The 27,612-nt window shown below is 42.9% G+C and overlaps 2 protein-coding genes across 3 annotated transcripts in view; both read right to left on the bottom strand.

Annotated features, from left to right (window-relative positions):
* The window catches only part of Cd302 (CD302 antigen), a 32,492-nt gene extending 31,357 nt beyond the window's left edge, over positions 1 to 1,135 (bottom strand). For both annotated transcript variants that reach the window (NM_025422.4, NM_001290660.1), the window contains exon 1: positions 711 to 1,135. In NM_025422.4, coding sequence (NP_079698.2) covers positions 711 to 771 — 61 coding nt within the window. In that variant the 5' untranslated portion in view covers positions 772 to 1,135. The remainder of the gene's footprint in view (positions 1 to 710) is intronic.
* Positions 1,136 to 8,753: 7,618 nt separating this feature from the next.
* Ly75 (lymphocyte antigen 75) overlaps positions 8,754 to 27,612 on the bottom strand; it is a 91,171-nt gene continuing 72,312 nt past the window's right edge. Inside the window, exons 30-35 of the mRNA NM_013825.4 lie at positions 24,790 to 25,016; positions 22,981 to 23,149; positions 20,229 to 20,378; positions 17,606 to 17,728; positions 15,698 to 15,865; positions 8,754 to 10,589 (exon numbers count right to left, since the gene is read on the bottom strand). Coding sequence (NP_038853.2) covers positions 10,411 to 10,589; positions 15,698 to 15,865; positions 17,606 to 17,728; positions 20,229 to 20,378; positions 22,981 to 23,149; positions 24,790 to 25,016 — 1,016 coding nt within the window. The 3' untranslated portion in view covers positions 8,754 to 10,410. The remainder of the gene's footprint in view (positions 10,590 to 15,697; positions 15,866 to 17,605; positions 17,729 to 20,228; positions 20,379 to 22,980; positions 23,150 to 24,789; positions 25,017 to 27,612) is intronic.

Here is a 27,612-nt window from a genome sequence, read left to right on the forward strand (position 1 = left end):
CCTGTTACTGAAGCCCACACAAGTGTCCACTTAGTTCTTGTTTACTTTGCTCTTTCATTCTCGGAAAGGATTGGTAGGATTGGTAGTGTTTTTTGGAAGGAAATCTCCCCCAGGGTTTCCCCATTAACATATTTTGACGTGCCTCCCCGGAAAGCCTGTTTAAAGAAAAACACATGCTCGGTGGAATTGTCTGTGTTCCTCGGGGTGTGTGTGTGTGTGTGTGTGTGTGTGTGTGTGCCATTTTGCAAGACTAATTATGTCTAATTTTTCAGATGTCACTGTATATCAGCCGACCAAAGGTTTCTCTAAATCGCAGTGTTTGTAGTGAGATCCCAGCCTGGCTTCTCCTCCCTCTGGATGCAGGGGTTATGTGGCTGAACTCTTTTCCTGTTTTAACAACTTGCCCACTAGCCATGGGACAGGGCCTGTTTCCTCCCTCCACCCCCAGGCCTCACCCCTTCCCTACTGCCACCCATTGAAGGGCTCTACAGTTCCTCTACCCTCTAGCGAGCTAACCGTCTTGGGGGGTCTGAGGTGAGGATACAGACACGGTGGAAGTGGGGTCCTCTGCTTTGGCCTTTGTCCCGGGTCTGGCTCTCTGAAGCCACCCAGCCTGAGAGATGGTTGCGGGATGGTCGGAGGACGAGGCACGTGGCCATCGGTGGGAGCGGGGACTCTGCACTCTCCGGGGCGCGGCAGGGGAAGCTTACCGGCGACGATGGCAGTGGCGAGGCTCAGCAGCACGAGCGAGGACAGCGCTGCGTGGGGCATGACTGCGCGGCGCCGAGAGCGGGCCGGGGGCGGTGCTTGTCGGGTGCGCAGCTCCCAGCTCAGTTGCGACGCCTCCCACTCGAGGCGGGGGAGTGGAGCCCAGGGTCGCACTGCTGGGACGCTCAGATCCCCAAGCGGCGGACACACCGCAGACTCCAACTTCTCTTCGTTAAAGATAAACTTCTCATTTGAACTGAAGTAATCTCAGACTTTCTAAAATGTTGCAAAAATAAATAGAACTTCCCGTAATCCTTGCGGCAGCTTCTCCAAATGTTAGCATCTTACATAACATCAGTGCAAGGATAGGAACCAGGACAGAGCATTGGTGGAGCACTGTTGACTAATCCATAGCACTTGTGGCATTTGACAATTATCTCTGTTCTAGGACCCTATCCAGGAACAAGCACATTTGGGTTCGTCTGATGTTTCTTCTTAGTAGAATTGTTTGTGCCCTTTTGGCAAGAATCATACAGAGGGACAAAGATTGATGGACTTTGGTTATTTAATGAAGGTGGTGTCAGCAACCGTAATCTCCCTTTTCACAATTCCCTCCTGGTGGACTATGCCTCTTAGAAAATATATCTCTGCCACTAGTTACTGTATCGAAAGTAAAGGAGAATAACGGAACAGGAAGGTTTGACTGGGATGGGGGTAGAAGCACAAGTTAAAGGAAGGAATATGGGATGGGACAGCTAACACAGCCTCTATGGGGCAGGAGAAGGAAGCGAAGGAAAGAGGAAGAGAGGGAGGGAGGAGAGGGGAAGGGAAAGGGGAAGAGAAGGAGGGGGGAGGGAGAGAGGAAAATTTTAATGGAGTTACCTTACAAGAGGGAAAGAAGATAGATACCACCTAGCAAATAAAACCCCAGTACCAAAAACGGGTTCTTCTTGAGTTGTTGCCAATGGAATCTCATAAAGCCCCAAGAACTACAGGTCAGTGCCAATAGTCTTGGCTATCTTCAGAACTTGTTGGTAAGCCCCTGTGGCCGAAGAAACCACATCGCTGAGTCAGGTAAGGTGGTCAAGATGGCACTAACTTGGAAGCTTCAACTCTCCCATTTAGCTTTCTTCGCTCCGGGAAGTGCTTGCTGTGCACACGGATGTAGGAGGAAATACTTCTTTCTCCTCCATTCGTGTATACAGCACACACCTCTATCTCATCCAGATATGAACCTTGTAAGGTACAGCAATGATGGGGCCCAACAAGATATGGGTACTGCTGTGGTAGTTGGATGAATGTCACAAAAGTAACCAACCATTTTATGATTGGATCTAAGTCCCGCCAGTACCATACCTGGCACTGTGCCAAGAACCTGTGGCTAAATAGATTGCAGTCCCTAAGGGGAAGCACAATGCTATTATTCTGCTAAATGGCCATAGTATTAAAGTAATTCCTAGAGACCTACTGCTTTGCCCATAGATGAGCGTATCTCTCAACCTTCATCAGAAAAGTGTCTCCTCACAGTAAATGGCAATTAATAGACACCTTCCACTAGTCAATGTCCAGAAAATAAGAAACCATGGAGGGCTTGGCCCTAAGTGGGATTTGCATATTGCACCCCTCCCCTCAAGGTTCAGGAATCTTTGAGGAAGAAAGGTCAGAAAGATAGTAAGAGTCAGAGCTCGTGGATAGCATCAAGGAAACTGTCTTCTGGACACGACTGGGCAGACGTACATGTAAACTCACAGAGATTGTGACCATATGCCTGAGATATATGAAAGCTCAACCCAGATAAAAATCCCACCACTGAGGCGCTAGCAGGGCACAGATTCTTACCAGTGGACGAAGACCTAATGGCATTTAATAGTGCTGAGAGAGGGAAAGTTAATTTTCTTTAAAGATGCGACCCTCTAGTTGGTTGACCACAATCTATATCAGGCTTCGCTCCCAAAAGTAGTAGGGCAACTCCAGTTGGGCTTTGATGGAGAGGATGAAATAAAGAAAGCTACAAGTTGGGTGGAAAGGGAGGAGGGTAGAGTGGATGGGTGTGAGAGGAACTGGGACAGGGGAGTGAATATAACTGTGGTGGTTTGAATATGCTTGGCCCAGGGAGTGGCACTATGAGGAGGCGTGGCCTTGTTGGAGGAGGTGTGGCCTTGTTGGAGAAAGAGTGTCACTGTGGGAGTGGGTTTTGAGACCCTCTCCTAGCCACATGGGAGTCAGTTCTTCTCCTGTTTGCCTTCAGAACAAGATGCAGAACTCGCAGCTCCTCCAGCACCAGGCCTGCCTGGATGCTGTTGTGCTTCTCGCCATGATGATAATGGACTGAACCTCAGAACCTGTAAGCCAGTCCCAATTAAATGTTGTCCTTTATAAGAGTTGCCTTTGTTATAGTGTCTCTTCACAGCAACAAAAACCCTAACTTAGACAATAACCTAAACATACTGTATGGAATTCTCAAGGAACTAATGAAATACTTTCTAAAGTCCATTTCGTTTGTCTGTGATAAGGACTATGCATGCCATTCTGGACTCAAACTCATGGCCCTGGCCTGTACTTCCCGAGTGCTGACACTACAGGCCAGTTCTTTTAAACTATGCTTTTATAAATGATGCAACTATACTTAACTCAGGGAGTAGAACAAGCAAGGCCCCTTGGGTAAGTAAGCCTCATATTATTGGTGTATAAAATCAAGTCAAGGGGTGGAGAGATGGCTCAGAGGTTTAGAGCACTGACTGCTCTTCCAGAGGTCCTGAGTTCAATACCCAGCAACCTCACGGGAGCTCACACTCATCTGTAATGGGATTTGATACCCTCTTCTGGTGTGTCTGAAGACAGTGACAGTGTACTCAGATACATAAAATGAACAAATAAAAACAACAACAATCTGTGACTTATTTGAAAAAAAAATCAAGTCAAACTCAATACAAAGAAAACAAGCGAAAGGCAGAGTTAGAAGATACTTCTTACTCAAGAAGATAAGCAGATAGCAAATGAGCTTATGAAGAGATGCTCCGGGTCACGTCATTAAAGGATTGTCAATGAAAGCAAGGATGACTCAAACCCCAAAGATCGAAGCCATGTGCTTGGGATGATGTGGAGCAGCAGCCCATTGCTGGTGGGAATGCATCGAGAATGCATTGCGCTGGCGACAGTGTGGTCCAGTCTTCTTTCACTGCACTCCAGGCTCAGCCCCTTCGTCCGAATGTCAAGACTTTGCTTGTTATTCACTTTCAGACTTCATAAGTTGTCAATAATGTGTTCATATACTAAACAAACACTGACAGCAGATTTTTCCAAGTGCATTCTGTTTAGCTATGGAAACATCTTGATTCTGGGCTCTTTTGCCCACTAACTACACAGCAACTCTGTGGAATCACGCAACTGACAAATTTCTCTTCACTGCCACCTTTGCATATTTATTAATGTGTGCTGTGGATGTGGTTTAACGCTTGTATGATGTTAACTGGGTCCTCAAAATTGCAGGAGAATCCACACGGTAAGACACTGAGTCCCCGCCCCCAGTTGGTTTTGATTGGTAAATAAAGTTGCTGGTGGCCAATGGTTGGACAGGGAGACAGAGGTGAGATTTTTTTTTAGGATTTCCCTGGCAAGGTGGGGGTGGCAGTGGTGGACTAGAGCTGCCGTGCCAGGAAAGGAGTAGCTACCAGGCCCGAGAGCTGCAGAACAGAGAGTATAGCAATCATGTAAGAGCCTGGAAAGGGTGGCCCCAGGGGCCCTCACCCCATCTGGGTCTAGGGCAACAACGATGGAATATAGATTTTTAGTAAGTAATAACTCAGAAATATTGGAGGGGAGGTGTTAGTCACATGGAGGTTTGGAGGTGGCTCAGCCATTAAACCATTTAAGGCATATTAAAATATAAGGCCGAGTGTGTGTGTGTGTGTGTGTGTGTGTGTGTGTGTGTGTGTCTTTCATTCAGAAACCCAGAACATTGGGGTGGGTATCAAAAGTTTCATGCTGCTGCCGCTGGGTCAGTTGGAGTAGAGATTAATTGGCAACTTCAACAAGTGTAGATTGGTTTGTGTTCAACTAATTTTCAAAGGCATCTTAGACATAGGATAGAATCCACCATCTAATGACTGGATCTAATTTAAGCTGTGACCTACTTCAGCTGGGGTTTTTGCTTTATTATTTGAACTAGAGAAAGGTGTGTTCTCTCTTTAGGCAGCCCCGGCACACTCTGCCTCTTTTTTCATGCTGAGACACGAGATATCATTTTCCGTGGGAGACAGCAGGAACACATCACTCTGAGTCTTCCTCTCTGATTATATCTCCTGCCTTAATTCTTTCTCTCCACCTCTCTCCCCTCTGGTCTCACTCCATCCCTCGCCTTCATTTTCCACAGCCTTACATTCCTCTTTTATTCCTGTTGGCCTCCATCCCTTTCTTCTGCTGCTTCTTCAGTTTCCACCCACCCCCCACCCTCATATTGCAACAACTAAGGACCACAAGAGAAACTCCATTTTCCCAACAGTTGTCATTACCCATGCATCTGGGGCTCCATGTACCTCTTCTGCAATCCTCTTCTTCCTACCTCAGTCACTGTGTTCTCCCAGCCCTGTCATTGTACATGCCAAAGGCATTCTTACAGTCACTGAGCCTTGTCTGCTTTCTTGTAAGAACCTCTTGCATCCTGCTGAGCAAGAAACCAGAGGCACTCACTGACTGACTACCAGCTAGAGACAAACATCTTCAAATGCATATCTGCAGCTCTTCCTCTGTAGCCTTAGAGAGGAAGACACGCTTCCTCATCTCAGGCAAGCCCAGTTCCTCTTTTTGTCAAGAGAGAACCAACTCTGTCGTCTCATCTTCTCCAAAATTGTCTTCCATCGATAATTCCCATCTCCTCTGCATCAATTGTTCTATAAGACTGTGTTTTCCCCTCGTCCTGTTTCCTTTGTTGTTGTTGTTTTGTTTTGCCTTGTTTTTCGTTTTCCAGACAGGGTTCCTTTATGTAGCCCTGGCTGTCCTGGAATTCTCTCTGTACACCAGGCTAACCTCGAACTCCAGAGATTCACCTGGATTAAAGGAATGTGCCACCATCACCCAGGCCCCTCCTGTCTTCTGAGACCATGGATTTGCCCTGGTCATGGATGTTTGTAATTCAACCACTTAAGGAACAGAAGGATAAGAGGTTTGCCACAGGAGGATAACCCTTGGCCACAGTAGTAATATCCTGTCCAAATAAACCAAGGGCAGGGTGCTGTAGGTCAGTGGTAACGGAATCTGTGTAGTATGCTCAAGAAAGTCCCTGGATTCTGTCCTCATCATCACAGAAACAAACCCTTACTTTCCATCTCTTTTGGAAGGAAGGAAGGAAGGAAGGAAGGAAGGAAGGAAGGAAGGAAGGAAGGAAGGCTCAAAGCTTCTATGGGCCAGCCTTTTCCCTCTATGGTCTATCTCTACTAGATACAACTTTCTCAGAATATACTTCTCTGAATATTTCCATACTTCCACTGTATTTCTCAAAATCTCACATTTCCTATTTCTAAATTCTTTCTTTTTGGCTCACTTCCTGGGAACTTTGACCTCATTCTGCCGATGGATTTCTACTGGCTGGGCTCACCCATGGTTTCCCAATTGCTACTGTCTGAGCTCTCTGTGGTTTCATAAACACCAACTTGAGGCTCTGTTCTAGTAAAAGGTTCCTTGGCCAGGGAATCAACCTGACCTAGGACTGATTATCAATCTACATTAGGTTCAGGGAGGAAATGACCAAGACCTGAACTAAGACAGTCAGTGACTGGCAATAGCCCTCCTTGTCAGAGGTCTGGGTAAAACTGAGAACATCGTTGGACTGGGAAGAGAATGACAAGGATTGGAGGGCGACTTCTGGATTTCTAGTTTGGAGCCAAAAATGATGCCTACTTCATATTAACTAACATACATGTAACTGCCATGCTTCCCACCATGATGATAATAGACTAAGCCTCTAAAACTAAAAGCCATTCTCGATGAAATGTTTTCCTTTATAAGAGTTGCTGTGGTCTCTTCACAGACATGAAACCCTAAGATACATACATACATACACACACACACACACACACACACACACACACACACACACACACACACACAAAACATGTAGATATGCTGTGTGATGAGTGACAGATTATCTAAGAGTTAGTGTTAACAAACTGAGCTCAGGGGCTGGAGAGAAGGCTTAGAGGTTGTGTGCTACCCTTTTAGAGGACCTGAGGTTGGTTCCCAACATCTCCTGGGGAGCATATAGTGCCTGTAATGCCAATACCAGGGGATCCAAGACCCTGTTCTAGTCTCTGCAGCCACCTGCGTTCATTTGCATAGTTTAACACATATGTATAATAAAAATGACGTTTAAAAAATTGAGATTGCAAACTATGAACATCTTTGCCTCAAACAGACTTATGAAGGAAGCAGAAAGTACCTGGCAAGCTGTTGCCATTGAAAGTGCTGTGCCTTGTGATTTAATTTTTAATACAGTTGCCGGGTGTGATGGCGCACGCCTTTAATCCCAGCACTTGGGAGACAGAGGCAGGCAGATTTCTGAGTTCGAGGCCAGCCTGGTCTACAGAGTGAGTTCCAGGACAGCCAGGGCTACACAGAGAAACCCTGTCTCAAAAAACAAAAACAAAAACAAAAACAAAAAACCAAACCAAAAAAAAAAACCCCAATTTTTAATATAGTTTGATATTGTGCATCGACACAAATATGTTTGTCTATGTTTATGTCATAGTGCTTTTATAAAGACTTTGTATATAAAGTCTTTCATTTGAGAGCAAATTCAAATTTCTCTTCCTAAGCAGGATACAGTTACTGCATTGACTAAAAGCAATGAGGTCTCTGCTTCGGCAAGATGGTCTTAGTGTTAAAAGCATCCTAAGACCAGGGATTAGGGATCTCCAACAGTCTCTAAGAAATCTCAGCAAGAGTCAGGCGTGGGGCTCACTAAGAATATAATAGCCAAAACAATTGTTTTTAATCCTCATTTTCTTTAGCTGGGCATGGTGGCACATGCCTCTTAGGAGGCAGAGATAGTTAGGCAGGAGCTTGAGGCTAGCCTGGGCTATAGAGTTCAGGACAGCCAAGGTTACACTAAGAAATCATGTCTTAAACAAATGAAAAACCCAAACCAAGTCAAAACAAAAACAAAAACAAACAAACAAACCACGCCAACCCAGCAACTATTTAGTAAGGAGAATTTCCAGAGGCTGTCTGAGGAAGGGGGAGGGGATTGCTGGGGAAAAGGAGGAAGAAAGGGGGAATGTTAGGACCACTTCTGTATATTTACTCTCTCTGAGTTTTTATTGGCTCCACTGACTTGCATTTTTAGGGGTCTGGCTTTAAGAGACAAATTTGACCGGACTTTATGCAGTAACTGAGTCAGTCAGGGAAGGCTGGAATGGGTAGTAGAGTCTTAAGTTTCTGAGGCCGCTGGGACTGGGAAATGGGGAAAGAAACCACTAGGGGCAGTTCTGGCCTTGCTGAGAAGGGCTTTCAAGTCCATCCTCTAATGGATCCCGGGGGCTGCGCTTTTGAACTCAGGTGCAAGTGCACTGGATCCTCTAAGAGGAGCACAAAGAATGCAAATTAATATAACACAGATGGGATCCCTGCTGAGAGATGCTAAGAGACACATTGAGGGTTTGAGGGATGGCTCTGTAAGAGTGCTCAGTGTGCAAGCACAAGGACCAGAGTTCAAATCCCAAGCACTCATGTAAAGAGACAGACATGACTTTGCATGTCTGAGACCTCAACACTTCTGGACAGAGACAAGTGTTTCTGTGGAGCTTGCTGGCTAACTCACTTAGACAAAATTGCAAGCTTCCAGTTTGCAAGATAAGCAGACAGACAGCAATGGAGGAAAACACTTGATATCCTCCTTGGATCACTTTCACATTCATGTGCATGTGCTAAACATACACACACACACACACAGAGAGAGAGAGAGAGAGAGAGAGAGAGAGAGAGAGAGAGCACTTGAGAGAGCGCACGTACACCACACACAAAAGAGAAACACTGAGCCAAGGAGATTAAAATAATTTAGACATACAAAGATTTATTCTTTAAAAAGTGCTCACAAAGTCTTAAAATACCTTAACTCGCAATAGCTGGACACCTTCTCTTCATACTACACATGGGATACAATCAAACCTAATTTAGAGATGCTTTCACATGCAAGGATCAGCCACGGAAGCAGCCATGATCACAACTGTGGTCACATGGTATTGATTTAGTTTTTTGAAGAAACTCCTAGTGATAGTTAAAAGAGGCCTCAAGAAAAATATTTTAGGAAAACTGTAGATTGCATTAAAACAGTCTTAGAAAATTATTTACAACTTTATGATAGCATAAACACCTCAAGCAAAATAAATCTGGATCTTGTACAAAAATACTCTAAAGTATAAATATGAAACACTGAATAAAACAGTCACCATATTTATTTTGACACTACTAGTAAAAGTATATTCCAGATGTTCAAATGGAAATTACATCAACAAAATAGTGTGTCACTAATCATTTCAGTTTTAAATATTTCCACAGGAATCACAGAGTTCTGAGTTTCATTGTCTTAGGGACGGTGATTGTTTACAAATACAGAAGTAGCAAACAACATTATTCAAAGATCACTTTTATGTTTCGCTCAAGTAAAAAGGCAACAACATAATACATTCATCAAAAGGTGATACCCTGCCTGCTTGCTGGGGTGGTGCCAGCACAGTCTTTGATCCCAGCACTCCCAAGGCAGAGGCGGGGGATCTCTGAATTAGTGGCTAGCCTGGTCTACAAAGTCAGTCCAGGACAGCCAGGGCTATGATGCACAAAGAAACCATGTTTCAAAAAACAAAACAAAACAAAAACAAAAACAACAAAACAAAACCAAAAACCCCAGCCACCACCAACAGAAAGCTGATCTCCTATGTGAAAGACAGGAACTGTAAAAGCTGAAGTCTCAGCTGTAATTGGGTCCTTGTAAAAAAGAAAATCATCAAACGCAGACATGCTGATACAGCACGCCCAGGCAACTTAACAGCAACGTTCCCAACTTTAGGAAACATTAACTTTAAGTTAAAGACAAAAACCAACTCACTGAATATAAGCAATGAAAAACAGAAATGTAACAATTAATTAATACCAGTATACATATCTTTGAAATAGTATAAGAAACATCTTCCAAGGGGCTCTGTTTTCTGTATAAAAAATATGCCTTATTTTGTATTTTTTCCCCAGTGCCTTAAAAGGCTATTTTGAAGCATCATTGATCTTATTTATAGTTGAGTTTTTGCTGGAGTTACTAACTTTGCATTTGGTCAGATGCCCATAAAAGGTAAATGTGGAGCCTACTTGTACTGACAGTTTTAATTTTCTATGAGGCTGTTACAATGCTATTACAATATGTACGTATCTATTTAGCAACTGCATTTTTACAGAGAAAATTCACATTAGCTAAATTTATCCCCCTGTGAACAACCTGAATATCCATTTTGGCTTTAAGTCTCTCTGCTCTGATAACTGACTCATTAGCATGGCCGTTAGGGCATCAGCTGAGCAACTCTCCCCTCCCGCCCGCTGAATACATCTCTAAGACTTCTCTACTTAGAAACAAAGTTAGACACTGATTGGGGGGATGCAGTGCTAAGTGGCTCATCTTGCTTCCGCAACATCCAGGGCCAATGAACAAACTCTTGGAAGAAGTTAGTCGTGGAAAGAAGGGAGCATCACCTCGTCTTCGTTGGTTCCATGTTCATACCGAACCGAGGAGAAGCCGGTCCAGCGGATATGGGATCGTTGCAAGAGGAACCAAATCGCCAAGCTGATGAGCCCTAAGAGGCACAGCACGGCAAACAGGATGGCTATGCCTGTGTAGTCCGGGCCTGGAATCCAGACAGTGAAACATTGTAAGAGAAATGCAACAGTTACATTCCTTTCTGATTCTAGTCAGTAAACTATGTGTAAAATACAAAGCCCTGGGACTAATATCCAATATATATAAAGAACTCAAGAAGGTGGACTCCAGAAAATCAAATAACCCCACTAAAATATGGGGCTCAGAGCTAAACAAAGAATTCTCACCTGAGGAATATCGAATGGCTGAGAAGCACCTGAAAAAATGTTCAGCATCCTTAATCATTAGGGAAATGCAAATCAAAACAACCCTGAGATTCCACCTCACACCAGTCAGAATGGCTAAGATCATAAATTCAGGTGACAGCAGATGCTGGCGAGGATGTGGAGAAAGACGAACGCTCCTCCATTGTTGGTGGGATTGCAAGCTTGTACAACCACTCTAGAAATCAGTCTGGCAGTTCCTCAGAAAATTGGACATAGTACTACCGGAGGATCCAGCAATACCTCTCCTGGGTATATATCCAGAAGATGTCCCAACTGGTAAGAAGGACACATGCTCCACTATGTTCATAGCAGCCTTATTTATAATAGCCAGAAGCTGGAAAGAACCCAGATGCCCCTCAACAGAGGAATGGATACAGAAAATGTGGTACATTTACACAATGGAGTACTACTCAGCTATTAAAAAGAATGAATTTATGAAATTCCTAGGCAAATGGATGGACCTGGAGGGTATCATCCTGAGTGAGGTAATCCAATCACAAAAGAACTCACACGATATGTGCTCACTGATAAGTGGATATTAGCCCAGAAACTTAGAATACCCAAGATATAAGATACAATTTTCAAAACACATGAAACTCAAGAAGAACGAAGACCAAAGTGTGAACACTTTGCCCCTTCTTAGAATTGGGAACAAAACACCCATGGAAGGAGTTACAGAGACCAAGTTTGGAGCTGAGACGGAAGGATGGACCATGTAGAGACTGCCATATCCGGGGATCCATCCCATAATCAGGCTCCAAACGCTGACACCATTGCATACACTAGCAAGATTTTGCTGAAAGGACCCTGATATAGCTGTCTCTTGTGAGGCTATGCCGGGGCCTAGCAAACACAGAAGTGGATGGATGCTCACAGTCAGCTATTGGATGGATCACAGGGGCCCCAATGGAGGAGCTAGAGAAAGTACCCAAGGAGCTAAAGGGATCTGCAACCCTATAGGTGGAACAACATTATGAACTAACCAGTACCCCGGAGCTCTTGACTCTAGCTGCATATGTATCAGAAGATGGCCTAGTCAGCCATCAGTGAAAAGAGAGGCCCATTGGTCATGCAAACTTTATATGCCTCAGTACAGGGGAACGCCAGGGCCAAGAAGTGGGAGTGGGTGGGTAGGGGAGTGGGGGGGTGGTATGGGGGACTTTTGGGATAGCACTGGAAATATAAATGAAGACAATACTTAATAAAAAATACAAAGTCCTGTACAAATTACAGACCGTTCCATAGCCAGGACAGATTTTCCCTTCTACCACCTTCCTAGGAGATCAGCCTAACATATGTTATTGTACTTTCCATCCCCTACCTAATGAGGTTGGACCTTTGGCAAGCACCCCACGAAGCTACATCCATACCACTCGCTCAGGATTTCAAATGCTACCCCTATGCTGGTTATCTGACTTTCTCATATATTCAGCTGCAGACTGTACTTTCCCATAATGGATTTCCATTATTGCTAACTCAAAATGGCCAAAACCAGAACTGCAATTTTCCTGTAATTTTTACCACACCAGTGCTGTTTGCTGTCCTCCAAATGCACAAATTGCTTTCCACTCCATTCGGAAAAGAGCCAGGACTCCTGGACCATTGTTTGCAGCCCTACTAAGGGCTCTGCCTGTCTACCATCCAGTTCTTTGAGCTTCAGTGGCTCCTTTTGTCATTGGAGTCTCTCCACCTGGCTCCTCTGCTATGCCTGTCTCTGAGGAGGCTGTGCTGATCTTTAAAACCTTAGCCTCGGCATCTCCACTAGTAGACCCTCTCCTAGCACATATATAAAAACCACCACCTTGTTTTTTACCACACAGAGTTTCTAACTACTTGTTTCCTTCTCTTCAAAGAAAAATGTGACCTGTTTGTCACTAATCCATCACCTCCCTGAACTGGAGAGTTTGATAACTTGTAGCTGATCTGATTCGTTCAGATGCATTTCGGCATGGGGAAACAGGATGGAGCAAGGCAATGCATGCATAGATGGAAACCATTTACTGCCATTGGAGCTTTATCTGTAATATTTATATACCAAAATGGAAAACTTAAACGTTAGTTGTTTTCAAATGTTAATGTAAAAGGTTTACAGCCTGTACTGGCAAGTTTTGTGTCAACTTGACACAGCTGGAGTTATCACAGAGAAAGGAGCTTCAGTTGAGGAAATGAGCCTAGAGGATGAGGAAATGCTTCCATGAGATCCAACTGTAAGGTATTTTCTCAATTAGTGATCAAGGGGGAAAGGCCCCTTGTGGGTAGGACCATCTCTGGACTGGTAGTCTTGGGTTCTATAAGAGAGCAGGCTGAGCAATCCAGAGAAGGCAAGCCAGTAAGGAACATCCCTCCATGGCCTCTGCATCAGCTCCTGCTTCCTGACCTGCTTGAGTTTCAGTCCTGACTTCCTTTGGTGATGAACAGCAGTATGGAAGTGTAAGCCGAATAAGCCCTTTCCTCCCCAACTTGTTTCTTGGTCATGATGTTTGTGCAGGAATAGAAACCCTGATTAAGACAAATTGGTACCAGGAGTGGGGTGTTCCTATGACAACCTCACCATGTTTTGGGGAGGACTGTGGGAGGACTTTGGAACTTTGGGCTTGAAGATCCATCCGTTGTTAAGAGCTCTGTTGGATGTTGTGTAGGAGCTTGGAAGATAATGTTGAGAACACTGCAGAAGATGGAGGTCTGGTTTGTGAAATTTCAGAGGGAAAATTAAAGACTCTTTTCAGGGCCATTGCTGTTTTGATTGTGAAGATTCTGTAGTTCTGGTTAGCTGGGGCTGAAGAATCAGCTGTGATTAACAAGATACCAGAACTACCAAAGCAAAAACTTTGCATTCCTGGGACTATTGATGCTGGTTAGCTGGAGCTAAGAAATTAGTGGTGATTAAGAAGAGACCAGCATCATTGAGGTGACATCTTCTGGGAAGTGTTTTCTGAAAGCACAAAGAGGCTGTGTTCCAGAGATGGCCAAGGTTGTACTCCTGCTGCAGCGGGACTTGGTAATATGTAAGGGTCATCCAGGTGGTACTGGTTTTGAAGGCATGAAGGGGTCACGCAAAGCAACTGAGGCTCGGCACTGTGAGAGGCCATGGAAGGCCATTGGTGAAGGTGCAGCCTCAGTTGCAATTGAAGGCCCAGGACTGAAGGGGTCATGCAGTGTTTTGGAGATGCCAGTACCATGAGATGAACACCAAGAGCAGCAGCAGCAGTGGAGTACAGGCATCTGGAGCCTAGAGGATGACGTGTGTGCTACAAAGGGCATGGCTGGAGAAGTGACCCAAGCCCTTGGAGGAGCCCAGAAGATCATGAGTTGGATCCCAGACACTTGGACGGTTGGAGATTGATTTTTGCTTTTGATTGTGACTGTGCCCTGATATTTTCCCTCTTGAAGGAAGAAACTGCTTTAGTGGAGCCCACAGTTAAGAGACTTTTAATTGTAAAAAGACTTTGGATTTTAAAAGAGATGGATATTTTAAAGAGATATTAGTGATCAAGGGGGAAAGGCCCCTTGTGGGTAGGACCATCTCTGGACTGGTAGTCTTGGGTTCTATAAGAGAGCAGGCTGAGCAATCCAGGGAAGGCAAGCCAGTACAGAACATCCCTCCATGGCCCTGCATCAGCTCCTGCTTCCTGACCTGCTTGAGTTTCAGTCCTGACTTCCTTTGGTGATGAACAGCAGTATGGAAGTGTAAGCTGAATAAACCCTTTCCTCCCCAACTTGTTTCTTGGTCATGATGTTTGTGCAGGAATAGAAACCCTGACTAAGACACAGCCTTTCTCTGTAAACGAAGCTCAATACTATTTTTACAGTTGTTTTACATATCAGTTCATGACAAAACTAAAGTTCATACTGCAATTTCACACGGATACCAAGAACATTTAAAATAGTTAGATCTAGTTTTAGGTGGTTTTAAAAGTCTTTATAGCCAGGTGTAGCGAGTGGCACGTGCCTTTAACCCCAGTCCTTGGGAGGCAGAGGCAGGCAAATCTCTGAGTTCAGGGCAAGCCTGGTCTACATAGTGGTAGTTCCAGGACACACAGGGCAACATAGTGAGACCCTACCTCAACCCCCCCTACCCCCAAAGGAAAAAACAAAAACAAAACAAATTTCACTATTAAAGTTTTATAGGACCTGAGAGAAAGGCAGCAAGGTAGCTGTGCTGGTTTGAATGAGACGCTTCCCCTAAAGGCTGGAGGATTTGGACACACTATCTCAGTCTGAGCCCCTTTGGGGAAGTTAAGTAACCTTTAATAGGCAGGGCCTTGCTGGAGGAGCTGGCCTTTGGGAGGCTTGGAGGGCGTGGCCTTAGACCATTTCCTCCTGTTCTCTGCTTTGTGTGTGTGGATGGAAATGTGACCAGGCAACTTCCTGCTGCTCTGCCTGCCTGTGGCCATGCCTTCCCCAACATCAGGGGAGATCTTTCCTTCTGCTCAAGCCGAAGGGACAGTCTTTTGTCCACAAGTTGCTTCTCTAAGCAACCATGGGAAATAGACCTTCACACTTCTACACAGGGAAACCGTAAAATAAACCACACTGGGAGGGTATCCTCAAAGCAATGTCTTCCCCCATTCTCTGGCAGCTCCCATTTTTAGTTAGAAGAGCTTTATACAGAATTTGGCTGTTTAACAGTTTCATTTGGGAATTCTAGACATATTATTTATTTATCATTTAAAAAAAATCTCTGATTTAAGGAAGATTTGAGATATGCTTTATAAAAACGTAAGGTCATGTGGGTAAAAACCAAGTACACAGATGTGCTATTTATTTACTGGAAGTGCTGGTTGAACCAAGGGCTCTCCCACTGAGCTTCAGGATCATCCCTACACTTACTTCTTGACCGGATGCCTGTAAGGACAGGTTGCCTACTTACTCAGAGGAATTTTGCAGACAGCTCTTGCATAGCCACGTGAGCAATGGACTTTTCTCCAGGTTTCATTTGAAGCTATTAAAATGCTACATTTCCCATCACCATCCTTAGTTTTATTTTCCCATTTGACAAATGTCACATCTAATCCATCGAGCCAACTCCAAGACTGATCTGAAGGCAAATGATAAGTACAGTTATATTTATTGCTACTAATCACAGTGCTAAAAAAAACCCCAAACCAAAACAACAACAACAACAACAACAACAACAACAACAACAACAACAACAACAATAAAAACTCATGAGGCTCAGATAACCCATTTTCTTAGAAGATTGTTATTTTATATTAGTGGTTATCAACCCGAGAATTGCAACTGCTTTGGGGGCTGAATATCGGCTATCTGCATATCAGGTATTTACATTATGACTCATAACAGTAGTAAAATTAGAGTCACAAGATAATTTTATGGTTGGGGATCACCACAATATGAGGAACTGTATTAAAGGGTTGCAGCATTAGGAAGGTTGAGAACCACTGTTTTATATGATGTTATTATTTAAAAACCCAAACCTTACAGGCTGTAGAGATGGCTCACTCAGTACAGTGCTTGCACCAGGGTATGAATCTGATCCCTTGTAAACCCATGTAAAGTACCTGGGCACATGGACCATGCCTGTGAACCCAGCACTAGTGAGGTACAGAGTGGGGATCTCTGCGCTTTGTTTGCCAGCTACTCTGGCTGAATCAGTGAGCTCTGGGGCCAATGAGAACTTCTATCTCCAATAATAAGGTGACTGAGAAGGATATCTGATGCCGACCTCTGACCTATATATATGTACATACACATGAACATGTGCACACATAAATAAGGTGGAGAGGAAATTCAGGCAGCTACCCAACACTGACCTCTAACCTGCATATACATGTGCACATAAATGCACATACAAATGACCATGTACACATACAGTGAAATGCACTAAAAATAATCAAAAGCCGTTAAGCCTTTAGTTGCACTCCCCACAGGTGAACTGATCAATGTGGCTAGTAACTGCTGTCTTGGACAATGAGAAATAATATTTCGGTTTTAAAAGATGTACTGCTATTACTTTAAATTATGTGTCGGTGTATGTTTTTGTAATGTGTCAGCACAGGTGTCTATGGATGCAGACCTCTGGGAGCTGGAGGTATAGACAGGAGGTGAGCTACCTGATGTGGGTACAGGAGAAAACAAAACAAAACCTTAGGGTCCTCTGTAAGAGCATCGAGTAACCTTAGCCACTCAGCCATTTCTCTCTCCCCCATTTTCATCTTTATAGAGCATTCTATTAGAGAGTGGTACATGAGTTTTGATAAAGGTACAGAATGCTTGCTTGTGCATTTATTGTGTGATAACTTCATCTGCAGGGATCCGTACCCTCCATTCCTTAAGTAAATGTGTCATTAAAACTATGCTACTGGGGGAGGAAGGGTTAAGAGGCCTCAGGACCACCCTCACGCCTTTTTGTTTTTCCATAGTGTGATAAGTGTGAAAATGCCATTTACAATCCATTTAGACAGCTGGTATTGAGTCCACTCATTTTTTTTTGAAAATTACTTGATATTTTAGATTTGCCATTTATTTTATTTAATACTTGATTCTATGTAAAGTGTGAAACAAATGATCAAATATTATGTACGTAGCTTATCTTTATCAATTCCAGCTTCATCTTTCAAACCCTGCATCAATTCTTTACTGAAAAGTTCTTCCACAAATTCTCTTTAGATTTAACTCAGCGTGTCTGAAAAAAATGTCACTGGTAAGACTTAATTTTGAACTATGGTAAAACCGTTCAGAGTGTTAGAGTACAGGTGTGGGCCACCACGCCCAACCTCAGAACTCTGCACACTGAGCTCACAGACGTGTCACTTACCGAGTGAATGCTGAGACAGGCCAAGCCAAACTCTCATAGTAATATTATAGTTCTCCCTCATCAGTCTGCTCACAAACTTATTCTCATTTTCATCTGCTATGGTGACAACAGTTGCCGAATGATCTGTTGGAGGGAAACAAATTATACCTAACTACCTCCATGCTAAGCATATAAAGAATGTAACTCCAAGTGATTGACTCTGAACTGGAACGTTTGGAAAAAACAAAACAAAACAAACCCAAAAACAAACCAGTATCTGTTGTGAACAAGACCACTTGGGAAATTCAAGCTTCATCCAGAGAGTACCTTTAAACTTCTGGCATTTGTGTTAATAATTAAAAGTGCCAGGCTGGAGAGATGGCTCAGCAGTTAAGAGCACTGACTGCTCTTCCAGAGGTCCTCAGTTCAATTCCCAGCAACCACATGGTGGCTCACAACCATCTGTAATGGGAACTGATGCCCTCTTCTGGTGTGTCTGAGGACAGCGACAGTGTACTCACATACATGAAATAACATGAAGTAAATAAATAAATCTTTAAAAAAATTAAAAGTGTTTCCACAAATAAAGTTTCAAAAAAGTTAGAAATATTTTTAAATTGAAAATTTGCATAAAGAAGTTTCAAAATTTAGAAACATGTATCTGCAGGGTTTTTTTTTTTTTTTGTCTTGTTTTGTTTTGTTTTGTCCGGGAAGTGTCAAATCAGTAAGGCCTTTGTGTTTGAGCGGCTGACTGTGACAACTGGGGTTTGTGACAGCATGACTAAAATGCCATCTATGTATTTCTAGGACTTGCCTCAAAAACCGCATTTCTGTATAACTTAGATTTGAATTTGTTTCTGTTCAAAATAGAATCTAAAGAAGCCTCGCTTGAGACCTGAGGAAGCACCTGCCATCCTTCCATGGTATGCCACCCAAAATGTGGATGCTCATAACCAGCCCGAGTTCCCCAAAGTGATAGAGGATTGAATGAGTTAATATGTTCCTAAACACGTGTTATAAATAACGTCAGATAGAACAGGAATAAATAATAAGTAGCTGGGAAATCCATCCTAAGAGGAAAGAAAGGCTTTGCCTTGTATTGAATATGTTTAATATTATGCAACCTAGGAGATAATGCCAGAGGTATCATCACCTCTTATAGAGAGGGAAACCGAGAGTCAAGAAGATGTAGTGATTTCTTCGGGCTTACAGAGGCAGCCAACTAGAGAATTTAAGAAGGGGATCAAAACCTTTGAAAGAAGAGTGGTTTTGAGTTCACCATCTTCAAAGCGCTGTGCTACAAGTGCAAACTTTATGCCACCTCATTCATTCCTACGATGCTCCCACATGTCCTGACTCCTGGGTACTGTTTGTGTTTGTCTAAGAAGAGAAACGACTCTGGGCTTTCTACAGCATCGCTTAGGGAGAGCCTGTGAGAGCATGAACCAACCGCTCACACGCTACATCTACAACAGTGGTTCTTATCTTCTCTCTCAGACAAAGAGGCAGACCACATATGTAAGCACATGGGCATATTTTATAATAGTTCTTCTCATGTGTAAACACAGACACCACACCAAGGTTCTCACACATAATTCCTGTTATGCACTTGTTTAAAATGCTTTCTAAGTAGCCAACTGCCATACAGTAGTTAGCAAAATAAATGAGTGAAATGCCAACTGCTGTGCTGCATAGGGAAGAAACAAAATAGCTCTGATTTTTTAGATAGTTTGGGTGGCTTTCTTAGAAGTCACTTTACATTCTCACTGAAGGCAATGACTGGGTCCCTCACAGAAGGTAGTCAATCACTGAGCTTTTTTTCTGAAATGGCTACATCTGAAGCCTAATGTCTTGCCTCTCATTTAGGTTTTTGGGATGTGAGCAATCCTATCCAGAATGGATGGACAACTCACGATCAGTTGTTTTAATTACCCTGTTCAGTGTCAGCTTAATATTAAAAACTAAGTAGTGGACTACAGAGTCAGTTATATTTTGCCTCTTGACTCCCCTTTTCTAAACATCTCAAAGTATATCTAAATTTTTTTCATTTGTTATTGCTTCTCCTTAATATTAATAGATCACTTAGCATTTTTACTTCTTTCCATTTTTACTTTCAATATGTTTACTCTCATTTTGATATTTACTCTCATTTTTATTATTTTTAAGCCTTTACCTATATGTATGGGAATGACCTGGTCTCAGGTAGCCCAGGCTAACCTGAAATGACATTGCTAAGGATGGCCTTGAGTTTCTGATTCTCCTGCCTTTGAGACATCTTGAGTATTGGGACAATAGGGATTTACTACCAGCTCAGTACTGTGGCCCTGGGAACAGACCCAGGTGTTAGGCAAGCGTAGCTCTACCAACTGAGCAATATCTTCGGTCAACACCGATCCTTTTAAATGATTATAGCCAAGTCCCATTGAGATCTTATGCATAAAATACTTAACTATTTACTGGACAATAAGGTGGTAATGCTACTATAAAATAGACGTGCTCTTAAAGCACTTTGCAAGATATGGTCATTCCTCCCCCCTCCCAAACACCCACCCCCCCTGCCCCACACCATTATTTTCTTAAGGAAAAAAACATTGTGAAGAGTTAAATTATCTCACCACGAGGAAAGAAGTGGGTTTTAACTTACCAAGCTCTTGACACACTTGTTTGGCCTCTGAGAAGCTGTGCAGTACCTGGTCCGAAGCGTAACAGTGGCCCCCATACTGGACCCACTGGGGACCATCCCTCTTTGCCACTGGACATTTTGATGATTTTACATGAAAGATCAGCTTTTTATCTGTGAAAAAAATGTGTGAAAATGTAAACCAACATTTACCTAGTTACATAAAGACTGACATGAACGTCTCAACCACAAGTTAAAAAGTTGGCAATTTGTAATTCCCTCGCAAATCGAAAGATGGTATCTTTTTTTAAGCTCTTAAAAATTCTTCTGGTTTCTACTCAGCCTGTTTTGTGTTTTCACTGAGTAAGACTAGAAGCCTAGGAAGTGAAGGTTGGGTCCCTTAAGGCTCATGATTAATTCCTTTCAAGAGCATAAAACTTGTGGGCAGCTAAGTACAGATCATCGGAGTCCAATTTCTGGCCTTGTCCCAGGTGGGAGCTCAGCCCAGACTTCGGCTCTGTTGTGCATTGTATACAACCTTAAAACTCCCTGGGCTTTCTGTACATCACTGGTGGGAGGGAGTTTTCTTATATGTTACTTCTGTGATTCCAGAAAAAAAACAACAAAACAAAACAAAACCAAAATAAAACAACAACAACAACAACAAAACCGGCCTCTGACATTTCCTCCATCAAGAACCTTTTGTTGACTAGTTCCTTCTGCTTCTGTCTTCTGTTAGAAGTCAGTTCAGGCTCAATTCTTTCAAATTTCAGATGTTTGCCTTGGCCTGGCCAAGCCAATGCTACCTGTTTGAGCTCCGCCTGCCCCAGGCCCTGTCAGTTCAACAGGTGGAGAAGTGGGTGAGTTTCCCAACCGCTTCTGACCAAATGCATCCACTAAATTCCTCATGGTGATTCTGGAGGAAGGAGCTGATACCCGCAAGTTCTTGCCTTTACCACTTTGTGAAAGTAGGTGATGAGCTGAAGGGATATTGCTGTGTGCTGCTTCAGTAGGTGTGAAAGTGGGTTCAACCCATAGCCACCACTGCACTCCAGGGGACACACAGCCATCTCGCCCTGGGAACCTTGTGGGTATCTAGAACTGTCTGCAGTCGTCCCTTCCCTTTCCAACCCTTATGAAGTTGTGTTTCCAACTCTTGTATTTTTTTACTTTTATTTTTATTTTTAAGGGCGTACATTGTGATACGTTCATTACAGTCTTTTTGTTGTTGTTTGGTGCTGGAAATCCAATACAGGACCTCCCAAGTGTATACGAACACTTTTACACTGAGCTACATTCCAGCCCTGTCAGATTCTTGCTTGGGGGTGGGTGGGATGGGTGGGCGGATTTCGAAACATTGTCTCATGCAGCTCAGGCTGGTTCAGGCTGACCTAAGAGCTGCTCAGAGAGGACCCAGGCTTCCCGTATGCTAGCTAGACAATCTACGAATTTAGCTACTACTAGAAAAATATATATAATATACACTTTATCACCGTAACCTTTTCTGTTTGTTTTTCTGTTTTGATTTGGAACAGGGTTTTGCTTCTGTAGGTTAAGGCCGCTCTGGAACACACTACGCAGCCCTGACTGGCTCTGCATTCACTCTCTGGGTGCTGGGATTACATGTGGGTGTTAGCACTCACAGCACCATCTTGGCCATGTTTTAGTGTGCTCCTCAGTGGCACTAAGCACACACATACTACAGCCAACACTGCAGCTCATCTATAGAGGTTTTCCATATTGCAAAACTGAAACCCCCGCATCCATCAGCAGTAACTGTCTAACCTCACCTTCTCTAGACCCCGATGGACCAGCATTAGATATCCTGTTTCTGTGAACTTGAGAGTTCTAGGTACCACATATAAGGAGAATTATGCAGAACTTTCCCTTTTATTATTATTTTATTATTATTTTGCCATATAGTGGCTCATGTTAGCATTTCCTTCCTTTTTAAGCTTAAGTAGTTCTCCTGAGTATGTTTTACACACACACACACACACACCATTCTACATATCCATTCATTTATTGGAAGATTCTTGCGTTCTCTCTGCATTTAGCTGTTATGAATTATGCTGCTATAAATGTGGTTGTACAAATACCAGCTTGAGTGTCTGTTTTTAGTTCTTCTCAGGCTATACCTAGAAGTAGACTTGGGTCATATGGTAGTAACACTATGCCTTGCATTTTGAACTGTCATGCCTCATTCTGTGAAGCCTGTTTTCTTGGATGTATAGTTTTCTGTTTCTGTGTGCTTTATTGTATGTCATGTGTTCCAACAGTTTTCTCTACCGTTTCTTTTCCTTCTGTGTGATGAACTGATGATACCACTTAGGGAACGCCACAGCTTCTAGGATTCATTTCTATGTAAAGCAAGAATCTTCAGGTTTGCCAGGTGGTAGTGGCACACACGTCAAGAAGGCAGAGGCAGGCAGATCTCTATGAGTTCCAGGCCAGCCTGGTCTATAGAGTGAGTTCCAGAACAACCAAGGCTACACAGAGAAACCCTGTTTTGAAAAAAAACAAAAACCAACCAACCAACCAAACAAGCAAACAAAATCTTCAAACTCTAAAGTAAAATGTAACTTGTGATATGATAAATATCCTTGAGAACGAATTCTCTGACATGATATACCAATTGTACACCCACCACAAAAAAATCAGGAAGTGTTTTTATAAAATTTGCGGACAAGCCTTATTTACATCTATAAACATGTTCACTAAATGATTAAATGATCATATTTCAGTAAATACACCGTACTTCCAAGTCAAGTCTTACCTTTTGTAGGCTTGTAACAAATAGCACCATCCTTAACAGACAGGCATTTTTCACGTCTCCAAATTCCTTTTGGATATAAGACGACACAGTCTCCGGGAGATTGTAGGCTCTGCCATGGGACATAGTCAAATGCTCTGCCATCGGACCATTCGAAACTCGATTCGCTTCCCTGTTTGGGAACAGTGTGGACACCCTGAGCTCAGATGTGCGAGTTGAGAAAGGATGTAAGAAGAGTGCACACACGGTAGGAAGGGACTGCTCATGACCTGCTCATAGTACTGTAAGTAGAGGGCTATCTGCAGTGTCGGGGACGTGCTTCTGATAGAGCAGTCTGGGGCATGTGCTCTGGCCGAACACAAACAGGACTTTCCATTTAGAGACAGAAAGGTAAATTTATGAAACGCATGCAAATGGCTTCTATTTACCCTTTTAGCATAACTAAAGATTGAGAACTCCAACATGGTATTGTTGTCCTGAAAATTTTCAAGTTGTTCTTAAACACTGCTCTCAAACATTGCCATATCCTGTTAAACACTGTTTTTTTTTTTTTTTTTTTTTTTTTTTTTTTTTTTTTGTTATTGGCGGTGCTGGGAATTGAACCTAGGGCTCACATGTTAGGCAAGTACTGTCATTTATGGAGCTGTATCCTGGCCTGGAAACCTGTTTCTTGAGCTTCACAGTTTTGTGGTTTGTGTCTGGGTCTGTTACAGAGGCCATCATACAGCAGAGGCTAAAAAGGGAAACTCTCCCTAAGGAGGAAGACATGAGGAGACTACTTTCAAGTTTTGCTTGAAACTATGAACTTACAGCACCCTTCCTTCCTCTCTTCCTTCCTTCCTTCCTTCCTTCCTTCCTTCCTTCCTTCCTTTCCTTGCTCCCTCCCTCCTTCCTTTTTTCCTTCCCTCCCCCTCCCTCTATCAATCCTTCCTTCTCTCCTTCCTTCCTCTTTTCTTCCCTCCCTCCCTCCCCCTTCCTCCCTCTCTCCTTCCTTCCTTTCCTCTATCCTTCCTTCCCTCCCTCTATCCTTCTTTTGTTCCTTTAATTTTTTGCCATTCTTTTCTAAAGACTATTTAACGAGGCCCACAGAACTCAATGGATGACTATTTTGGCATGGCAAACATTATTAAAAGTACATACATAATAGATACAGAATTCAAATAATGGTACCAAAAATGTGTTATCACATTATTAATCTTTCTTAAAAAGAATTTCAAAGCTGGGTGCTGCATTTATATCATTTCCCGCCCTGCCAATCTCCTCTCTAACTCCTCCTGTGTCCTCCCCTCCCAAACCCAAGCCCTTCTCACCCTATAGGTCCTGACCATATTAAGAATTGTCTTTGCCTGTTATATGTGTTTTTGTGTTAAAATTTGAAAGAAAACACTATTAGCTGATTTTTCTGTAAAGTTTAAACAACTCATTAACTATCAGCTATTGCATAAATGGCAGATGAACCATTAATGCTGAAATTTAGGATTCTCTGGCTCTATGCTATTTAGGAGCTTTCTAACTGGTCCTCCCAGACAAACTTCAGGGACCAGATAGAGCACAGGATATTGATCACTAAATCCACAACAAAATAACCCCAAATCAAACAGCTTACAAGACATTCTGTTGAGTTATTAATCCTGTGAACCCGAGATGGCTGGGTCAGTTGCATTCTATAATTCTATTTATTCCATGCTATAAAAGGTAAGAAACTAGTAGGAATTAACCCACTATTATATTTCGAGTTAGTACCTTATGCCAAAAATCTCCAATTTTCAAAGCTACAGCTTTGGGAAATTTCTGGAAGCAAATGGGACTTACATCATGACTTGAGAGCCCAACCCAGAGAGGGAATCCGTCACGGTTCACAATGTCTTCCAGAAAGAGCTTCCCATTTGGGTTGTGAACACTGGCCAACTCTCCCCCACTTTGAGAGCACGCGTTCAATGCTTCATACCACGTCACCTTCTTCTGAATAACGCTGTAGACGCCGTCCTTATATGGAATGAACTGTGGCAGGGTGCCATTGTGTTTGTCCTCATAGTCAACTGTAACATCGAAAATAAAAGGGCCGGTAAGTGCAAAGGGCTTCAAACACACAAAAACAACAACACAAGAGCTCAAATGCCAACACTGCATTTCCTGTCTTCACAGCACATATGAAAGTCTCCTAAATACTATAGTTGTCTTGTTGACTTAAAAAAAAAATGTTTGACATGATGGCAAAGTTATTAACCACTTGGACATGTGAGGCTGACTGTAAAGGAGGCAGTTACCTGCATTTGGGGAGGGGGTCAGAAATATTGCTTGACAAAAAAACATGGAAGGAGAGAATGAACTCCACAAAGTTGTCCTTTCCTAGATATGCATGTGCTTGCGCATGTGCACACACAAGTGTGCACACACACACACTTCTAAAAATAAAACCAGTAACTGAACAGCAACAAAGCTACAGTAATGAAGGTACAAATAAAAAGACTGAATGAATTTAAAATGAGGACAAATATCTTGTACAGGATTCCAACTAATCACATAGATTCCCTATCCAACTCCAAAGATGGAGGATAGTGCTCCCCTCCTGTAACTGAGGGCTGAGCACATAACATCTTTACAGAGAGTATAGCATAGAGAGAAGACAAAGGCTAACTTTACTACTGAGAAATTAACATCAAAGCCTTGACCAGAGAGATCAATGCTGAAATCAGCAGTGATGCTGACAGAATTCACCATTCACAGCCTATGGCAAAAATGACACCTTCTCACAGGGCAGTGGTGGCACACGCCTTTAATCCTAGCACTTGGGAGGCAGAGGCAGGAGAATTTCTGAGTTCAAGGCCAGCCTGGTCTACAGATTGAGTTCCAGGATAGCTAGGGCTACACAGAGAAACCCTGTCTCAAATAACCAAATAACCAAAAAAACCAAAAAACCAAAAAAAAAAAAAAAAAAACCAAAAACAAAAAAACCAAAACCCCCACAACAACAAAAAGCCTTCTTCCAAACTCAAAATCATAATCATGGGAAAAATAAGACAACAGATAACTTCAAAACTGTCAAGTCACCCAAAAAAAGAGATGTTCTCACGGGGGGCACCGTGGCTGAGCCTGATGCAGTATTCTGAATGAATATCTGAATAGAAAAGTGCACTAAGTAAAAACTATGGGGATACAAGCCTGGGCTTGGTGGCACACGCCTTTAATCCCAATACTTGGGAGGCAGAGGCAGTCGGATATCTGAGTTTGAGGTCAGCCTGGTCTACAGAGCAAGTTCCAGAGCAGCCAGAGCTACACAAAGAAACCTTGTCTCAAAAACCAAAACCAACCAACCAATCAATCAACTAACCAACCAACCAACCAACCAACCAACCAAACAAACAAACAAACAAACAACAAACCAACCTAGGGAGACATGACTAATGCACAGGCTTTGGCTAATTCTTATGTACACTAATGACAGACTAAAGATGTCAGGGAAATTGTTTGTGGGGTAGTGAGAATTTTCAGTTCTAACTGCAACTTCCCTGCAAATCTAAATCTAGTATAAAATGTATATTCTATTAAAGTGTATTTTTAAAAGACAGAAACCATTTTGGTGAGAAGAAAACAAACAAACCTACCAATAAGTAGCTGTACATACAGAAAATAACAAAGTTGAGAAAAAGATGTTCAATGACAAAGAAGGGGGAAGGTGGGAGAAGCTTAGACATTAGGCAGAGAGGCTGGTGTCTAACATCTTAAAAGCTTATAAGAACTCAGAGCGACTGACGAGACGAGAACGCTGGAGAGGCAGGTCTGTCTCTCACACATTACACTGCAGCACCTGGAGCAGAGACTGTCCGTGGGCCCTGCCGTGGGCCCCACCTCAGCAGAGGGCTTAGAAAGAAGGCTGATCATAATACAGTTGATGATGATGATGAATTTTACATAACTTACACTTCAAAATAGGTTTGTTTAAGGATTAGACAAGACTGTAAGACATGCATTTTGTCTGGAATGTGAAAATTCTATCCACACATACGTTGTTATAAAAGTTCTATCCCTCTTTCAAGATTCAGTTATGAAGTGCTACCTCCTAATACTCACAGAGCTCTGTTTACCAAACAATCTAAGGCTTGCCTCCAAAGGATAAAAAGTTAACACACACTGTCTCACCAGCAATGCTTCCCTGGGGTCTGAGACCAGGATTGCAAAGGTCAGCGTTTTATTTACTTATTTATTTATTTATTTTGGTTTCTTTTTATCTTCTGCCGTTTCACATGTGGGACTAATGAAGAGCAAGCTCTGCAGACATACATGCTGTTACATGCATGTCCCTAGTGGGACTAATGATCTTACACCCTCCTTTTTCTGGAATGACACCACATAGCCTCATATTTACGGCTATGGTTTGAATATGAAATGTCCCTGCTGGGCTGAGCTGATGACACTGTGGGGATGTTGTGGAACCTTCAGGCAGAGCCTCCTTGGAAAAAGTGGGTCGCTGGGGTGGGTTTGAGGCTACATAGTCCTTCTGTACTACCTGTTAACTTTCTGTTTCATGAGTATGTGGCTATGTGACAGCCTTCTGCTCCTGCCATCATGCCCGACTCCTGCATGCTGTCATGTGTTCTCCACCACGATTGACCATATCCCCTAGAACTATAACCC

This window comes from Mus musculus, chromosome 2 (assembly GCF_000001635.26).
Source record: "Mus musculus strain C57BL/6J chromosome 2, GRCm38.p6 C57BL/6J".
Lineage (NCBI taxonomy): Eukaryota > Metazoa > Chordata > Mammalia > Rodentia > Muridae > Mus > Mus musculus.